Below are 19,959 nucleotides of genomic sequence, written 5' to 3'. Positions count from 1 at the left end.
CCCGGAGTCTAACCCTAATCCGAGGGAAGTTTGATCCTGATTTTTGCATACAGGTGTGTTGATCCACACTACTTGTCCATCCTCGCCCTGATGAAGGTGTAGCCCCGGCTGGGGCCAGACACCGAGACGCGCGTTGGCGTTCCAACCGTTGTGGGGAGTTGGATTGTCTTTACTCCTACTCCGATTGTCATCTATTCATCATGTGGCAGTTCAAACATCTCAATGTGTTTTTAGACGTATTAATATTGTTCTGTATTGTATGAATGACTGTGGTACTAGGAATGTATGATAGCTTGATAGTATAATTGTGTATTTGATTGAGGTATGTGGAACATGCTAATCACAACGATGTGTTGCTGAGTATCACCTTGATGATATATTTATTCTATTAAAACCTGATAAATTGTCTTTTTGATAGTATGAAAATAAAAATGAAAAACTATTTTGTCTAAGTCACCTTAGTATTGTATAATCATGTTTTGCGTAGCTGTCTACACTGGTGTGTGTATGTAAGTATTAGGACCCTTCTTTAAGGGCCTTTGTGTAATCTGCAGGCAGGTACATTTTCTTTACTGGAGTGTAGTAAAGCCTATTGATGACAAAAAAAGTGATTTTTTTTTTTAGACTAGCAGGTTTGATGTATTTGTATAGTGTTTTCAATGAAGGCTTGAAAAGGGCGTCTATTGAGGGTTCAAGGGTGGTTTGATTCCAGGCCGTGGATAAAGATGGAATCTCCAAATCACCGGCTTCTAATAGGTGGTTATACCATACTGACTGACTGACTTACTCAGACCTGGCTCCTATTTGGGATTCCCCCAGAGCACCTTGCTGCCTTAGAGACAGCCTGGGAGTACCAATTAAGAGAGCAGGCATTAATACCTGGTCCGACTTGTCAGATTCAGACAGGATTCACCCCTGGGAATATCTGAGGGCTAGGATTGGTGCAGGGCTATCTAGATTCAAGTATTTACAGCTAGTATCATGGTTCAATGCAGAAAAAGGGGAAGTAAGAGGGAACTGGGATATTGAAAATCTGTGTCAATCTGTACATCCGATAAACCTACTTCTAACTAGGAAAGGGAGTGTTTCCTTAGCACATCTATACCGTACATTGTTGTAGAGTTTGTCAATCAGATAGAAGATGAACTGTCAATTGAATCTTCTGTTATTATGATGGATGCAATCAATGGATGTATGAATTTGTTAGAAAACCTGAGATAATTTCAAACGTAGGAGGGAGATTTAGCAAGAACCTGTCACTTTTGAGAAAAACGATTAATAAGCTTTTTCTGGATGTACAGCCTTGAAGAAGCAGGGTTTCCTGCGAAAAACGTGTTGTGTGCTAACATGAAGTTTCAAGCCTGCATCATACAAAAATTGAATCATTTGTTGCTGTCTGTAATTGTGAGGATATTTCACATTTGCCTTTAAGCCTCAACCTACTTTCAAACACACCTCTGTTTTAAATCCCTCTTATATTGCGCTACTTAGGCCAAAGGGCGTCAAGGCGCCTAACCCAAAAAATGTCCACATAGCAAGCTTATTGATAAGCCTTAATGAAGCACCACGTTTTTAATGCTTTTCTGAAGAGAGACAACAAAGGTTACGTCTTTATGTCGGAGGGGAGGGCATTCCACAGGCGGGGGCCACGGTGGCAAAGGCCCTGCCTCCCCATCTGACTTTCTTACTTCGCGGGATGCTCAGAAGATTCATGTTGGAGGAACAAAGGTTCCTGCTAGGGGAGTAGGAAATTAGCAGAGAGCCTAAGGCATCTGAGGGTCCTGCCAGAAGCGCTCCAGAAGCGCTCTGCAACCCATATTAAGTATACTCAGCCTTTACGTTGTTTAACATGGAGTAATACTTGTACCCAAAACTTTAGTGATTGGTAAACAATGCACCATATAACTTTCAACCATCACAGTCACACTTGCCCCAAGGGCTTATACTATTTCCATGCTATGGACCCCACGTGTACACTGAGTAACTCTATGTAGTGAATGTCTACTGTGGTATTCTGAGGTCATCAGTAATATTGTTTGAGATGTATTCAAATTGTGATCATTTAACATACCATAAGTGATGTAATATGTGAGGTCATAAGCGGAGCTTGGTGGGGTGCAAGGCATAATTAAATTAGCTACGTAACCTACTAATGGTAAATGTAAGTGTTTTTTGTTGTTTTTAAATGTTAGTTATCTTATTTCAAAACCTCAAGATTGACCCTGCACCCGAGAAAAACAAGTACTATTATGTAAGGATATCCTAGTACATCATATCTGAACAATAGAACAATGTATTGATGAATAGCTTCCCAGCCAAAAATAACGGTAAATGGTCAAAATATCGATTCCAAAATATAGACTAACCTAAGATCGACTCCAAAATATAGAATGGACAAAATATCGAATGGACAGAATATAGACATCAAAAATTTCGTTTTGAAGGTAAGTAATGTAAAATCGATTTTAAAAATATAGACAGTCAAAATATCGAAGTGCATAATATAGTTTATTAAGAATATCGAATTTTTAATAATATCGAATTTTTTTAAGTGTTTTGTATGTTAGTATATGTGTGAAAAGTGTATATATTTTTGTAATTTATTTTAAGTAATTCATTTTATGTTATTTAATTTTTGCGTAATTTAATTCTGTAGCTGGTTGTGGGTTTATAGGGGAATACGGTGGGAAGTAATTTAATTTTAATTAATTAAATATGTTAATTGGTATTTATTTAGAAAAAATTGTTAATTCATTTTTAATTGGTAATTAATTAATTCTTAATTGATAATTACATTTTATTGATTGATTAATTGATAATTATGTGAATTAAATTAATTTATTTTCTGTAGCGGGTTGTGGGTTTATAGGGGAATAGGGTGGGAAGTAATTTAATAATAATTAATTAAATATGTTAATTAATTAATTGGTATTTATTTAGAATAAATTGTTAATTAATTTTTAATTGGAAATTAATTAATTCTTAATTGATAATTAATTTTAATTAATTGATTAATTGACAATTATGTGAATTAACCTATTTTATTTTCTGTAGCGGACTGTGGGTTTACAGGGGAATAGGGTGGGAAGTAATTTAATTATAATTAATTAGATATGTTAATTAATTTATTGGTATTTATTTTGCATGAATTGTTAATTAATTTTTAATTGATGATTAATTAATTCTTAATTGATAATTAATTTTTATTAATCTATTAATTGATAATTATATGAATTATATTAATTTATTTTCACTAGAGTGGGAATAGTAAAATTTACCCCTACGCTATTCAAAGCTTTCCCTACTGTTGCACTCTCTGGAGTGGGAATAGTAATTTTTACCCTTACGCCAGTGGTTCCCAAACTTTTGACTCCTGAGGACCCCCATTGAGTCAGCACTGGAATGCTGGGGACCCCCAAGCAATTTGTATGAGTTAAATTTCAAACATTAAAACAGTAATTCAAAAAAAATACGCATGTGTGCGCACAAAACAAATACTCAAAGTACTAATTGGAGACACATTGCGAGTGGCAAATTGCGAGTCCCTAAATGAAATGTACAACAGTGTGTTTAACACTGTTTGGGATTCCCAATGGGGTCGCAAATTGCTTGGTTCATTAATATTAATGAGCCTCCCGCAATTTGCGAGTCCATTGGGAATGCCAGCCCTCCCAACGATGGTGGCCTCCTGGGCTCTGCAGGCCACCATGTCTCGGACTGCTTTTAAATAAAACAGTTTTAAAAAAAAAAAATTAAGACTGTTTACCATGCATTAAAAAAAAAAAAAGAAAATGAAACTTTTTCGCTTCATTTTCTAAGAGCAGGCAGAGGTCCCTGGGACCACTGCCTGCCCTTAAAAAATAATTTTGCATGCATTTGCAAAGGGGAAGGGGTCCCCTAGGGACCCCTTCCCATTTGCGAATGCATTACCATCTACTTGAAGTAGGTGGTAATTGTGACTGTTTTGCGACTCCAAAACATTTGTACATGGTTTTGAGACTCGCTATTTGGAAGGGAATGCCCCTTCCAAATAGCAAGTTGCAAAACCTATTTAGAGAGTCGCAAAAAAATTACGACTCGCGAAATAGGCTGTGTACATGGCTCAATAGGTTTTTGTATGCGCAAACGGGTTCGCGAACCCGTTCGTCCATATAAAAACAGATCGTACATCTGGCCCTTAGTATTTTATATTGAAGTATTAGCCCCTCTGTCACATGTATTTCATTTGTTTTATAGCATCTCTCATACCATTGTAGGATGTCAGAGCACTTTACATCACACACATATAGAGACATTGAATCATACATGTAAATCAGTGTGTATATAAAATGTTTAAAGAGTGCTTGGTCTGGAAAAGCACAAACTCAGGATTCAGAACATAACACAGTGGCTAGCATTGACTTTAACATTAAAAATGTATTTCCACCCAAATATATCATTTTAGCAGCATCAGGTTAATGAATAACTGGGAAAAAATATAAGTTACTAACTGGTACCATGCAGTTTGCAAGCAGCTCTTTGATGACAGTTTATAGGTCCCTCTGCTAGATTACGATTGTCACTTATGAAGTGCACATTAACAAAAGAAACTCTGTGACAAAAGCAGTAACCACGAACCTAGGCACGTAAAATACTGCATTTTAAGATGCATGTTACGCGTTCTTTGCAGTAGGCACATTAACCCTCTGTGCTACATTAGTTAAATCAAAGCTGCCACTGAACAAAACTCTCCTGCTCTCCTGCAGGTACATTAATCACTGGCATTCTCTTGACACTTTTATTGTTGCTGGAAAGCTGCTAATTATACAAGAAATGATTCTGTGCTTTTAAAACTGTTGCCTACGGACCCCTTGGGAATGTGTCACAGACCCCTGGGGGTCTGTGGACCACAGTTTGGGAAACACTGCCCTACGCTATCCAACGCTTTCCCTACTGTTGCACTCTCTGGAGTGGGAATAGTAATTTTTACCCCTACGCTATCCAACGCTTTCCCTACTGTTGCACTCTCTGGAGTGGGAATAGTAATTTTTACCCCTACGCTATCCAACGTTTTCCCTACTGTTGTACTCTCTGGAGTGGGAATAGTAATTTTTACCCCTACGCTATCCAACGCTTTCCCTACTGTTGCACTCTGTGGAGTGGGAATAGTAATTTTTACCCCTACGCTATTCAACGCTTTACCTCCTGTTGCACTCTCTTGAGTGGGAATAGTAATGTTTACCCCTACACTATCCAATGCTTTCCCTGTTGTTGCACTCACTGTAGTGGGAATAGTAATTTTACCCCTACGCTATCCAACGTTTTCCCTACTGTTGTACTCTCTGGAGTGGGAATAGTATTTTTTACCCCTACGCTATCTAACGCTTTCCCTACTTTTGCACTCTCTGGAGTGGGAATAGTAATTTTTACCCCTACGCTATCCAATGTTTTCCCTACTGTTGCACCTACTGAAGTGGGAATAGTAATTTTTTACCCCTACGCTATCCAACGTTCTCCCTACTGTTGCACTCTCTGGAGTGGGAATAGTAATTTTTACCCCTACGCTATCCAACGCTTTCCCTACTGTTGCACTCTCTGGAGTGGGAATAGTAATGTATACCGCTACTCTATCCAACGCTTTCCCTACTGTTGCCCCCTCTGGAGTTGGAATAGTAATTTTTACCTCTACGTTATCCAACGCTTTCCGTACTGTTGCACTCTCTGGAGTGGCAATAGTAATTTTTACCCCTACGCTATCCAACCCTTTCCCTACTGTTGCACTCTCTGGAGTGGGAATAGTAATTTTTACCGCTACGCTATCCAACGCTTTCCCTACTGTTGCACTCTTTGGAGTGGGAATAGTAATTTTTACCCCTACGCTATCCAACGCTTTCCCTACTGTTGCACTCTCTGGAGTGGGAATAGTAATTGTTACCCCTATGCTATCCTACGGTAATAATATTGTGTATTTTTTATTAATATTATGTTAATATATATATATATATATATATATATATATATATATATATATATATATATATATATATATATATATATATATATATATATATATATATATATATATATATATTCACTGAAAAAACCATAGGTTATAGACCATATATAGTTAGGAATTAGCATTTGCAAAACCTTGAAAATTCACTGAAAAAACCATAGGTTATAGACCATATATAGTTAGGAATTAGCATTTGTAAAACCATATTTTACTCACACAAAACCATTGAAATTTCATATATAGTTAGTTGCCCTAACTATATATTGCGCACCCGCAATCCACTGCTGATGATGTCACATATTACATCATTAATGACATGGTCAGTGACATCACTGATGACATCACTGATGACATCTCAAATGACATCACTGATGACATCACTGATGATATCATCCAGTGACTGTATGTTGCAGTAAAGTTAAAATATGTCTTACATATTGAAGAATGAGTGGATGTTTAAGTGTCTGGATGAAGGATTTAGTAGGTGCATGACTGACTGTATGAGTGAGTGATTAAATGTGTCTCACTGAGTGCATGGGTTAGTGACTAAACTGTCTTAATTTGTGCATCATTATGTCTGTTGTTCTGTAACCTGCTGCATGTGTTGATCAGTAGCTATATGAGTAACTATATGGGTTATTGGTTGGTTGCCCAAGTATTTGTATTGGAGACTGAGTGTGTGTGTGAGTGGCTGGGAGGTGTATGACTCTGTGCATAGATGTGTGAGCAATTGATTCACTAGATGTGTGGGTTCAAAATTGCATGTGGAATCAGCTGTATGGGCGGTTGACTGTGTGCATGAGTGTATTGGTGAGTGAATGGATATCTCAGTGCTACATGTCAAAGTAAGTACATATGTAAAACACAGTACATGTGAGAGTTGACATATATAAATAACTGTGCATTAGAGCCAGTGAATGTGTGAGTGGCTGTATGGATCATTGTGAACTTTTATTAGGGATTATATAAGAGAGTAAATATGTGTTAGTATATGTTTGAATAAGTAAGGTGTGTATAACTGTATAGTTGAGGAAATGGAGGTGTGATTGATTCATTGCATGACTGACTAGGTGTGTGAATAACTCCATGGATGAGTGACGGTCTGTGAGTGTCTGTTTACACTGAGTGTATCTAAGGTTATATTAGAGTCTGAAGAGGTTCATCGTATTATCACATGAATGATGTCATCAGTGATGTGATCAGTAATGTCAAATGAGATGTCATCAGTGATGTCATCAGTGATGTCATTTGAGATGTCATCAGTGATGTCATCAATGATGTCACTGACCATGTCATGAATGATGTAATATGTGACATCATCAGCAGTGGATTGCGGGTGCGCGATATATAGTTAGTGCAACTAACGATATATGGAATTTCAATGGTTTTGTGTGAGTAAAATAAGGTTTTGTAAATGCGAATTCCTAACTATATATGGCCTATAACCTATGGTTTTTTCAGTGAATTTTCAAGGTTTTGTAAATGCTAATTCCTAACTATATATGGTCTATAACCTATGGTTTTTTCAGTGAATTTTCAAGGTTTTGTAAATGCTAATTCCTAACTATATATGGTCTATAACCTATGGTTTTTTCAGTGAATATATATATATACATACATATATAAACATATATCATCTGTATATCTATATAAATACAAACATAAATGCATGCATACATATACTTATATGCATACAGATGCATGTTATTTACATGAGAGTTGAAAAAACACTAATAAAAGCAAAGCTAAAAAGCCACCTCATTACAAACAGAATGGCTTTAACTTAAACGAGGGCGAGATCTATTGCATTTTCAATGCTTGTTTACTTTGGTTCCATCAAGAAAGCATTCAGATGTGTCACACATTTGCCATAAATTCTGAATGTTAGCACTCTAGTTGCACATTAGATCACTGTAGTAAAGCTACTGCTCACCAGGGACGTCTGCTGCTGGTATTCAAAGTGCATGTTTCAGTCTGCATGTCAGAATTTTTTTAATAAAATAGAAGAGGATTTGAGAAGTCACTCAAAATGATCCCTAATTTTTCTTTCTGAAGCACTAATCATACTTTCTATGGCAAAATTAACCCCCTCATGTTGTTCCTTTTTAAATTGAGTGTTTTCAGACTTACCACTTCATTCCAATCAAGATGGCTTCTGGTGTGCCATACCTTTGTAATAAGTAGGACTGTTAGCGCTCTAGTTGTTCTTTAGAACACTCTGGGACATTCTGTCAGTGGGCTATACTTGGGGTACATCTGGGTGATATTTGGGCTACATTTAGGCTCTTTTGTCTCTGGTGGCCATCTTGGGAGACTGTATGTCAGAATTTTTTAATGAAATTGAAGAGGGTTTGAGAAGTCACTCAAAATGTGCCCTAATTTTTCTTTCTGCAGCACTAATCATAATTCATATGGCAAAATATACCCCCTCATTTTGTTCCTTTTTAAATTAAATGTTTTAAGAGTTACCACTTTAGTCCAATCAAGATGGCTTCAGGTGTGCCATACCTTTGTAATAAGTAGGACTGTTAGCGCTCTAGTTGTTCTTTAGAACACTCTGGGACATTCTGTCATTGGGCTATACTTGGGCTACATCCGGGTGATATTTGGGCTACATTTGGGCTCTTTTGTCTCTGGTAGCCATTTTGGGAGACTGCATGTCAGAATTTTTTAATGAAATAGAAGAGGATTTGAAAAGTCACTCAAAATGTGCCCTAATTTTTCTTTCTGCAGCACTAATAATACCTTCTATTGCATAATATATCCCCTCAATTTGTTCCTTTTTAAATTAAATGTTTTAAGAGTTACCACTTTATTCCCATCACGATGGCTCCAGGTGTGCTATACCTTTGTAATAAGTAGGACTGTTAGCGCTCTAGTTGTTCTTTAGAACACTCTGGGACATTCTGTCATTGGGCTATACTTGGGCTACATCTGGGTGATATTTGGGCTACATTTGGGCTCTTTTGTCTCTGGTGGCCATTTTGGGAGACTGCATGTCAGAATGTTTTAATGAAATAGAAAAGGATTTGAGAAGTCACTCAAAATGTGCCCTAATTTTTCATTCTGCAGCACTAATCATACTTTCTATGGCAAAATATACCCCCTCATGTTGTATCTTTTTAAATTAAATGTTTTAAGAGTTACCACTTTATTCCAATCAAGATGGCTTCAGGTGTGCCATACCTTTGTAATAAGTAGGACTGTTAGAGCTCTAGTTGTTCTTTAGAACACTCTGGAACATTCTGTCATTGGGCTATACTTGGGCTACATCTGGGTGATATTTGGGCTACATTTGGGCTCTTTTGTCTCTGGTGGCCATTTTGGGAGACTGCATGTCAGAATGTTTTAATGAAATAGAAAAGGATTTGAGAAGTCACTCAAAATGTGCCCTAATTTTTCATTCTGCAGCACTAATCATACTTTCTATTGCAAAATATACCCCCTCATGTTGTTTCTTTTTAAATTAAATGTTTTAAGAGTTACCACTTTATTCCAATCAAGATGACTTCAGGTGTGCCATACCTTTGTAATAAGTAGGACTGTTAGCGCTCTAGTTGTTCTTTAGAACACTCTAGGAGGCTGCAGTAGAACACAAAGGAATCAACTGACAGTCTCTGTCCTTGTTGGGTGTACATGTTTTACTGAGAATGTCAGACTTCATTTTCACATGACTGAGAAAGATAATGTGAATTTACAGAAAATATGCTTTCAGTTTAGCTTATAGATCCCCTTCCAAACCACTGTGGGAAAATCATGAGATATTAGTTTTCTTTCAAACAATATTCATGATATCACAGCAGAAGGTTTTTTCACATGGTAAAATCACCTTAGAACCCACCACAATTCCTAAAACGAGTATGGTACCATCAACAAATGATTTATAATGTAACTAAAGTCCTAAAACCCTCTATTAACTACAATGCTTTTTAATGAGGTGCTATCATGTATATTGGTCTCAAGATGGCTGCCAACACTTCTTGGATGAAGTGCTGACAGCCAATCAGATCAGATGTGTGGTTAGGCTCCGCCCAGATATATATCTTTTTTTGAACCTAAATTACTCAAAATCCACTGGAGCACATATATTGAGACCTAGCAAAGGCACATCGGGCTAACAGTCCCTACAATTTTGCCAAGTTTCGTGCAAATCCATTCAGCCGTTCGAGCTAAAAGTGAGGCCAACCGCCCTATGGAAATTAACATGGGAAAAACGCGTTTTGGGACCCCCCTTTTTTCTCAGCCCCCCCTTGATGAAACCCCCCCAAATTGTCAGGGGCTGCTCAGAAACAAAATGTTCCATTTTCCTGAATATTTCAGCCAATTCCGTCCACAAACGCCAAAGTTATTAGACATAGAATTTTCAAAAATCCCATAGAGAAAAAATATTTAAACATAACTCACTAATATTTATTTTTCAGAAAGACACATATTCACTGGATGGTGTCATCAGTGATGTCATGAGTGATGTCACTGACCATGTCATGAGTGATGTAATATGTGATGTCATCAGCAGTGCATTGCACGCGCAAGTTATAGTGAGTCCGACTAACTATAACGTGGGAATTTCAATGGTTTTATATCAGTAAAATTTCCAGCTAACTATAACTGGTGTGAAACCTATGGTTTTTTCAGTGAATATATATATATATGTGTATATATATATATTGATGGAATAAAATACCTTAAAAGCAAACGTGGACTCCCTCTGTGCTGTGGATACTCTGGCGGGGATCTTGCCGAGTTGTTCTTGAGTATATATATATATATATATTCACTGAAAAAACCATAGGTTTCACACCAGTTATAGTTAGCAGGAAGTTTTACTCGCATAAAACCATTGAAATTCCCACGTTATAGTTAGTTGGACTCACTATAACTTGCGCGTGCAATGCAATGCTGATGACGTCACATATTACATCACTCATGACATGGTCAGTGACATCACTCATGACATCACTGATGACACCATCCAGTAAATGTGTGTCTTTCTGAAAAATAAATTTGTTTTATATATGTATATGTAAAAGTTGATGTAAGAATAAATGTTTGAATAAGTGTCTAAATGGATGTTTTTTTAATGAAAATTGATTAGTTAACTGGCTTATTAAGTGTTTCTTAGTGAATACATATATTAGTGAGTAATGTTTAAATATTTATATATATGTATTAGTGTTTCACTTTGTGTATAAGTGGCTGCATGGGTTGGTGAGTAGGTACATGTGTAGGTATATGGGTTATTAGATGTTTTTTAGTATCAGTATGAGTGTTTGTATGGTTTGGTGGGGGTATTACTTATCACATAGATGCATGACTGACTAACTCTCGCTTTGTATGTGTTTTGAAGATAGCATATGTGCAGGACTGTATGGGTGGATGAGTGTGTATATGTGTGTGTTAGTGAGTGAATGACTGTCTCACTAGTGTCTTTATCAGTAACTACATATGTTTTAATCTAGTATATGTGAGTATTGATGTATATAAGTGAGTATATGTGAGAGTGAGATATTGAAAGAGTTCCTGTTTAAATAATTATGTGTTTTTATAAGTGATTGTTTAAGAGAGTAAGTATGTGTAAGTTTCCTTAGAAGTAAGGTGGTAGTGTGTATAGCTGTATATGCAAATAAATGGATGTTCAATAGTTTACTTGCATGTGTGAGTATGTGTGAGAGTAACTTTTGGATGACTGTCGGTGTGTAACAGGATGTATAGGTGAATCACTACATATGATGAGTGAGTATATGTATGAGTGACTATATAGAACTGTTGGTGAATGAGTGGATGTGTATATAGATGGTGGAATTATTGAATTGGTTGTTGTAACTAAGGGTGGGCGTAAAATCCGTTTTGCGGGCGAATTTGCTGATTTTCCGCGATTTCGCGATCCGCGAATCTCGCGAAATCGTGGTAAAATCCGCGAATCAGCGTGGACGAATTTTCAGCCAAGCAAGGGTTACAGCAGCAGGTGCAAAAGTTGAACCTAATTTCTTTGTAACCTTTTACAAAAGGGTTACAAACAAATTAACTTCAACTTGGAAACCTGCTGCTAATTGCTTCCTGGCGCCTCAATCTACTTGCAACTATTCTCTGACCCTGCTCTGACCTTCGAAGCAGGGTCAGAGAATAGTTACAAGTAGGCAACGAGGCACCTGTCCAAGGAATTAAACCTCATCAGGAAGCACTTACAGATATAAAAAACAGGAAGAAGGGAGAGGATGCCAAATACACCCATTTTGAGTTGTCAGGAGGGGTTAAACTAAAAGATACCTTTACAGCACAATTTTCATATGCATTTTGCTAAAAATAAAAAGCTGTATGCTCTGTAGGGGCAACTCAGGAATCTGGCCCTTCAGAGATCCGGCCTCTCTTTCTTTCTCTCGTTCTCTTTCTCCCTCTCTCTTTCCCTCTCTTTCTCTCTCTTTCTATCTATCTATCTATCTATCTCTCTCTCCCTCTCCCATAAACGACTGCATGGGTAACTTCGCTATGCAAGCGGCTCGCGAAGACGCAAAAAGCCCAGCGAACACGCAAAAAACCCCGCGAACACGCAAAAAACAAAAATCTGCAAATTCGCACAAATTCGCGAATTTTGCGGATCGCAAATTCGCAAATCCGCAAATTCGCGGATTGCGAATTTGCAAAATTTGACCATGCTTAGTTGTAACTGGTATGGGTATCTCCATTTTTTTGAAAATTTTAATTTCTATTTTTCAATATGTGTTTCATGGGTTACATTACAGTGAAAGGAGGTCTGTCACTCTGTCACAAGGATGGTGTCATCAGTGATGTCATGAGTGATGTCACTGACCATGTCATGAGTGATGTAATATGTGACGTCATCAGCAGTGCATCGCACGCGCAAGTTATAGTGAGTCCAACTAACTATAACGTGGGAATTTCAATGGTTTTATGCGAGTAAAACTTCCTGCTAACTATAACTGGTGTGAAACCTATGGTTTTTTCAGTGAATATATATATATATATATATATATATATATATATATATATATATATATATATATATATATATATATATATATATGTAACTGATATGATTGTATATTTTTTTTATAAGTTAAATTAGTTATTTAATAATTTTAAGGTAATTTAAGTATTTTTAAGTATATTTTAGCTATTTTTTTTCAAATATTTTTTTAATTTTACATTATTTTTAAGAAATTCGATATTTTTACAAAGTATATATAAGCGATATTTTGGGTTCGATATTTTGGTACTTACCTGTTTGTAGATAGGAGTTCGATATTTTGTCTGTCGATATTTTGGAATCTATATTTTGGGTAGTCTATATTTTGTCCCTCGATATTTAGTCAGTGATCCGAAAATAACAGATGAGAGATTCTCTTGATTGTAGCCAGTATAATCCTTTTATTGAGAAAAAACATTATTCTTTAAAAAGCCCACACAATTGCTTGCCAACGCGTTTCATCCCTCAATGGACTTCTTCAGGGCTAAAAGCAATTACAAAACAGTATTTACAATAGAATCACAATCAAAACATACAATACATTAAAACGACACAATTCATTACAATTCATTATTACTCTAACAATGTACTGCTAGTAGTCGCCCTCATAGTTAGACATGATTCTCATCATGTTAATTATAAAATAACGGGAAGCCACTCAGCATATCGCCTAACCTTTATGACACAATCATTTTAGCAAAGGGAGCGAACAGAAAATCACAAGAACATAGTCTCCTACAGTGAATCTCGCATCATAGCTTTGACCTGTATAAAGGCATGTTAGCACTATATCACGTAAGTGAAAGAAAAATTAACATAAGTAATGTCATCATTAGATCAAACTCCATTCTCTTATCTACTCAATAGATTCAATGTACCATATTAGACATATTTATAAGGCACCATCATTTATCAATAACACCTATCCTAGATTAGAAATACATAGATTATATATGCATGTGTGACAAAATCTGCACTCCAACTCATACCTTAGTAAATATCTGTATTTGCTGATGGTGTTATTGAAGGTTCAACCCAACTTTAAAAACAGCGTAGAAGGCTCAGTGTATTTATAAATGAACACAATTTGTTTATCTTCTATAGGTATATGCTACAAATGATGTTTTCAATTCATAACTAGTGCTCTGATTTATATGAGAACATCACTATGGCGCGTTCAGAAAGAGACAAATTGCATAAATACTATCATTTGCAGAACGAACATCATTGATTTATCTACTGAGCAGAATGAGTAGATAAAGTTTAAACAAAATAATAATCACAATTCTTCAATAATGCTTATCCTGAATCTAACATACATCAATTTTATACATATTTGTAGAAATATCTAAAATCTACCTCATCCTTAATAAAGGTATGTGTCGACTATCAATATTATCAAAAAATTCCCAACAAATTTTAAAAGCAGCCAAAAAGACATAATATGTCTACAGTCAAACACAGTCTGTATATTTTTTAGGTTTGGACTTTGAATATTGTAGTCCTTTCTAACTAATTCCTTATTATTTCATCACCTAACTGAATCATCACTTTCACCTTTATTATTTTCAGTGAATTTCTAGTTTTATTTTTATATAAGTGAAGATCTTATACCATACCTAACTTCATACATTACATGTACTTTACGCAGAGAAGCAATTCTCCTAATAGTCACTGATAGTGTAATATTACCTTGCTGCACACATTTAACTACTTGCATCCTGGTTTTAGTTAAATACTGGTATTAAAACAAATACACATGAAACAATGCCATCGCATAAATCATTCATATAGATGCAAAGAATATAATGTGTTTTTATAATATTGTTGAGGATTCAAGGGTCATAATAACTATCTCAAGGCTTTGTCTTTCATGAGTAATGACCCTCCAAACACTACACTAAATACCATATTAAACTGTGCATCTGCAGATCAAGCAGACAGACTGATAGATAGATAGATAGATAGATAGATAGATAGATAGATAGATAGATAGATAGATAGATAGATAGATAGATAGATAGATAGATAGATAGATAGACAGATAGACAGAAAGATAGATAAGCCTCTACGTATATACTTTCCTGTGGTTCATTATCCGAAAGTGTGGCCAAACCAAAGACCTTGGTTTGAAATAATGGTATTTGGATCTGAAATTGTAGATCTGAAATTTTGAATCCCAAATTGTGGCGGCACTATACTTGGCCAATAACCCTTTTTGAACACAAATTAAGGGTGTCCAAATAGTGGACATCAGACACTCTTAAAAGAGTATCATATGTGATCACATAAAATTTTGTGTCTGCCTTATGGTGGTAGAAAGTGTATTAAATGTAAAGATCAGTCAAAAACAGTACATTTTGTGGGTGTTCGCAGAAAATCACAGAGGTCCAACCGGATTAGAGTCAAATACAGCAATCATGACACATTTGATCTCTAACAACAGATTGATGCCCAATCCTGATCTTGATCTAAAATGTAAATCGTCTCATAATCAGAAAATATGGCATGATTCCAGCCCTTGGAAGCCCTTTGAAGACCAAAGAGGGGTACCCCTGTCTTCCACCTGAACAATCCAGAAAAAAATGTCTTCTGAAACAATCATATGCATTTACAGAATACCCTTAATGTTTACCTTATATTTTCCTCATAATGGAAGCTCTGAAGAAATTGAAGAAATTGGGCCATATTATAGAGGAGGATCATTTTCCTGGATTGCGCTGCGTACACCTTTCAAAATGTGCTCCAAAAGCAATTCAGAAAAATGCGCCACATTATGGTGGATGTGTGTCCCCAGGGCAGCCATGACCTCACGCTACCCTGGGGGCAGCACATTTATGTTAAAAACAGAGCTGCTGATTTAAAGCTGCTCCATGTTTTTACAGTGCAGGCGGCAAACCCGCCTCCACTTTTGAAGGGGTTTAGCGATCTCCTTGCAGGCAGACTCACCTGCAAGGGGGTGTCTGGATGGTCAATAGGGCCCCCTTTGCACCCTCCAGAGGGCCACAATCAGGGGGCGTACTGAAAGTGCACCATCTTTTAGGTGGTGCACAGACAATGTGCCTCCTGAGAGCTTCTTTGCCTCTTCACATGTGCCTGAAATACAGTGCAGGCGCAGAGACAAAGGGATTCCTTCATATGTATGGGATCAGGCCCCCATGCCCCCATGCAAATGAGGTAACGCCCTCTTGAGGGAGCGCTGGCACTGTCTGCGCACCAGTGTTATTGGTATTACAGGAGGAGATGCACAAGCATCTGTGCCCCCTTTTGTGATACCAAAGTGCCCCGGGGAGGCGTAAACCGGGCGCAAATGCCCGTTGAATCCCCCGGGCACTTCCATAAAACGACCCCTGGTGTCCTATACAAAAAATACCAAAGTGCCCCGGGGAGGCGTAAACCGGGCGCAAATGCCCGTTGAATCCCCCGGGCACTTCCATAAAACGACCCCTGGTGTCCTATACAAAAACTCCTTGGACAGTAAAATTAGTGAATGAAAGAGGTATTTTGTGCATGGACACATTGCCACACTTCAAACATGAAAATATCTGCAGAACGGATTTCTTTTTCAAAATAATTGTAGTTATAAAATTAATTTCCAAGGACCTAAATTAGTGAGCATTGTACAGTAAATATATTAAATATATTGACGATAAATATGATACAAAGTGTTTTTTGTTAAATTATTATTGTGACTCCTATGGCATATTGAGACTATTTGTTTTAAACAGGCATACCAGTTACTGAAGCAGAACATGGGATGGCAAATTTAAATGAGACCTTTCCAGCGCTACAGACATGGGACATGGAAAATAACTCAACATCACGTATTATTTTTGAAGTTGAGGAAGTCCTGAGCACAGCACATTCTATGCAAGAGATAGAATTTATTTCATACAGGACACCAGAATCAAATTCTAAAGAAGACAACACCTCCATGGAAATTTTATTGAATGATAGCCTTCTTCCATTCACACAAAAAACAATAGACCAAGCCGATCTTAGCATGAACAACACTAATGTGAACATGCAAAAAAGGGAGCAGCTTCCCAATGACAATGTTGGCAGCTTTCCTGGCATGGAAAAAGATAACAATGTTCCTGGCGAAGTACTAGATACTATGACTAATTCACATCTCAAAAAAGTACAATTTAGGAACTCTGGGTCTGAAGTCGAATCTGAGAAAAAGAAGACGAAAGCATTGCCTTCAATTATAAAAGCTAAAAGGAAAGATCCCCAAAGGAAAAAGAAAATATTGACAAAGAAAAACAAAACTGCGGCCAAATATTTGAGAGAAAACATGCCCGAAAATCACGATAAAGGTAATAAAGCAATAAATAATATGAGGAAAGAAGGCAAACATGGCAAACATAAAAAAGGAACCAAGTCGAAAGAATATGTGCCATACTTTGAAGATAATTATTGTCCACCAGAATGTGCCTGCTATGGAAGGTAAGGAATCTGACAAGCAGAAATACATTGTTGAACGGTAAAAATCTGTATTTTAAAACCAAAAACAAAACAAAATACATTGTTACTCGTAATTCATTAAACTTGTAAACATTATAAAAGCTAAAAAAGAAAAAAATCATGAGGATGAATATATAAAATAAGCTTAATGTGTCAGTGGGATTCTAGTGGGGAATCACCCCTGGGACAAGTTTTATTCTCACAAACAACTAAAATATTATTACAGTTCACAGTGAGACCAGCAGCAGTCAAAGGGCCCGATGTAGGTCGGTCGGTAACGGCCGAAAATCGGTATTTTCGGCCGTTACCGACCGGTATTCAAGGATTGGCATGTAGGGGCACAATTTTACAGAATCGGTAAATTTACCGATTCGGTAAATTTACCGATTCTGTAAAATACCGAATCGGTATTTTTACCGATTCGGTAAATCTCAGATGTAGGTGGGACTCTTCTGAGTCCCAAAGGCCCTACAAAATTGGTATTTTACCACACAATCCTATTGTGTAGTAAAATACCGAATTCAGGTGTGCATGCACATGCGTGCATGCACACCTAGCCATGTGACAGACAGACATGCCCTTAGGGCATGTCTGTGTGCCACATGGCGCACATGCCTATTTGTGGGGTGCCAGAGGTGTCAAAGTGACACCCCCTGCATCCTTGCAAAATTCGGTATTTACCGATTCTGTAAATACAGAATCGGTATTTCCCATTGATTCCTATGGGCTTCAAAGCCCATAGGAATCAATGGGAAATACCGATTCTGTATTTACAGAATCGGTAAATACCGATTGTTACAGATTCGGTATTTCCACATCTGGAAATACCTATATATCCCCCCTTTAGATTTACCGATTTTTAATTACTGAATCGGTAAAATTCGGTAATTAAAAATCGGTAAATCTAATTTACCTACATCTGGCCCAAAGTGATTTAAGTTATCTAAATGGAAATGGAAATCTTTGATTAATGTAAGGCTGGATACCTTTATGAAGGGAGTAAGAAAGCCTGCAAGATTAGTTTGGTGGGGGGTGGCAGAGGAACCTTGCCACAGACGAGAATGGAGTTAGCAGTCTAGCGGTCCCGGCCGACTGGACCCTGGTCCATGATTAACAGATGCCCTGCAGTTCACATTTGCCAGGCTCTCACCCAAGCCCCTCAGCGCCATGTCTGACTGAGCCCACTCAGAGGACAGAACCAGGTGGTAGGGTGGGGCTTCGATGGGGGCTCAACCGCCATACCCAGGCACAAGGCCGCAGATGCTGGGGCCTATGCCCATCATATCTTTAGGCCGTGAGTGGAGGACTTAGTGGATGGGGTGGGCAACTGGCCACCTGTGCTTCAGGAGCTGGCGAAAGCAGCATGCGACCCTTGGATGGCGATTTCTAGGCTGCACCACCCTCACTACAGGCTTTGTCAGAGCACAGGCACAAGAGTGGTTAGAGACCTCCTGAGATCGGAGACGCCCTTTCAGCTGTTGGGGGTGGACCCGACCTGAGGGCCCTGATCCACCTTGCCGTCACAAGCAGTCCCACACCGGGGAGACTGGACCTCATGGCTGCTAGATGGGGATCAGCGCGCTGCCATATAGGATGTGGCTGACTGACTGCCTTCATTTTAATCAACTGCTACAACCAGATGGCGCATGGTGGCCTGGCTCTCCTACACGGGTCAGACTCTCCTGTCCTGTTTCAAATTACATAGCCCTAGTCACATTGTTCACCTGGCATGGCTTTGAGTTTCTCACCGGCACTGAGGGGTGAGTCTTGTTCAACAGTTGGAGCCTACAAATTTATGACTACTACCCCTGTTGGGGTATCGGCTATCAAGCAGGACTCTCCAGGTGTAACCCATTTCTTTGTAGTCATCATTTTAGCTCTCAGCGCCAAGTGTTTCTTGGCCTCCCTCTTTTACTTTTCCCTCGAGAGTTCCAGGTCTGGGCTTGCCTGGTTGTGTTTGATGTGAGCTTGTGGAGGGTGAGATCTATACAGCCCCAAAGTCTTTTCATGATTTCTTCATGAGAAGGGAGTTGGAAAATCTGTTGCCAAAGGTCGTTATTGGTAAAGGTGTTTGGCCAGACCATTCAGAGGATTTGTCTTAGACAGGTGTTGATGAAGGTCTCAACTTTGTTAGTGGTGGTCACTGTTTGTCATCCAAGTTTCTGCTCCATAAAAAAGGACTGTAAGTAAGTAAGTAAGTAAGTACATTTTTATTGTATAAGTTAATAAAAACCTTCACAAAAAGAAATCACTCAAGGCGAAAATTTATCAAAATAAAACTACAATTTCATCATTTATGCAGACCAACAATTAAAAGAGCAATTGGACAGTTTAGCTTAACCCAGTGTTTCCTGTTCAGCTGGCTTGTACCGTGCTCTGACAAAATATCTATTTATCTGATGAGCTTTGGGCGGTCCTTAGTCCCAAACATGTAACATAAAAAACATGAATAGAATGGAACCAATGGATTACATATATATCTAAAAATAACAAAATTAGTTGCATCGTATAG

At 37.7% G+C, this 19,959-nt stretch overlaps 1 protein-coding gene across 1 annotated transcript in view; it reads left to right on the top strand.

Annotated features, from left to right (window-relative positions):
• Positions 1 to 19,959, top strand: part of LOC147751387 (podocan-like) — a 151,227-nt gene that overhangs the window by 49,061 nt on the left and 82,207 nt on the right. The window contains exon 3 of the mRNA XM_086938379.1: positions 16,709 to 17,429. Coding sequence (XP_086794505.1) covers positions 16,709 to 17,429 — 721 coding nt within the window. The remainder of the gene's footprint in view (positions 1 to 16,708; positions 17,430 to 19,959) is intronic.

Source organism: Lissotriton vulgaris, chromosome 1_1, assembly GCF_964263255.1.
Source record: "Lissotriton vulgaris chromosome 1_1, aLisVul1.2, whole genome shotgun sequence".
In the NCBI taxonomy this organism is placed as follows: Eukaryota; Metazoa; Chordata; class Amphibia; order Caudata; family Salamandridae; genus Lissotriton; species Lissotriton vulgaris.
Note: the sequence above shows the minus strand (reverse complement) of the source record. Positions and strands in the feature narration are given on the sequence as shown.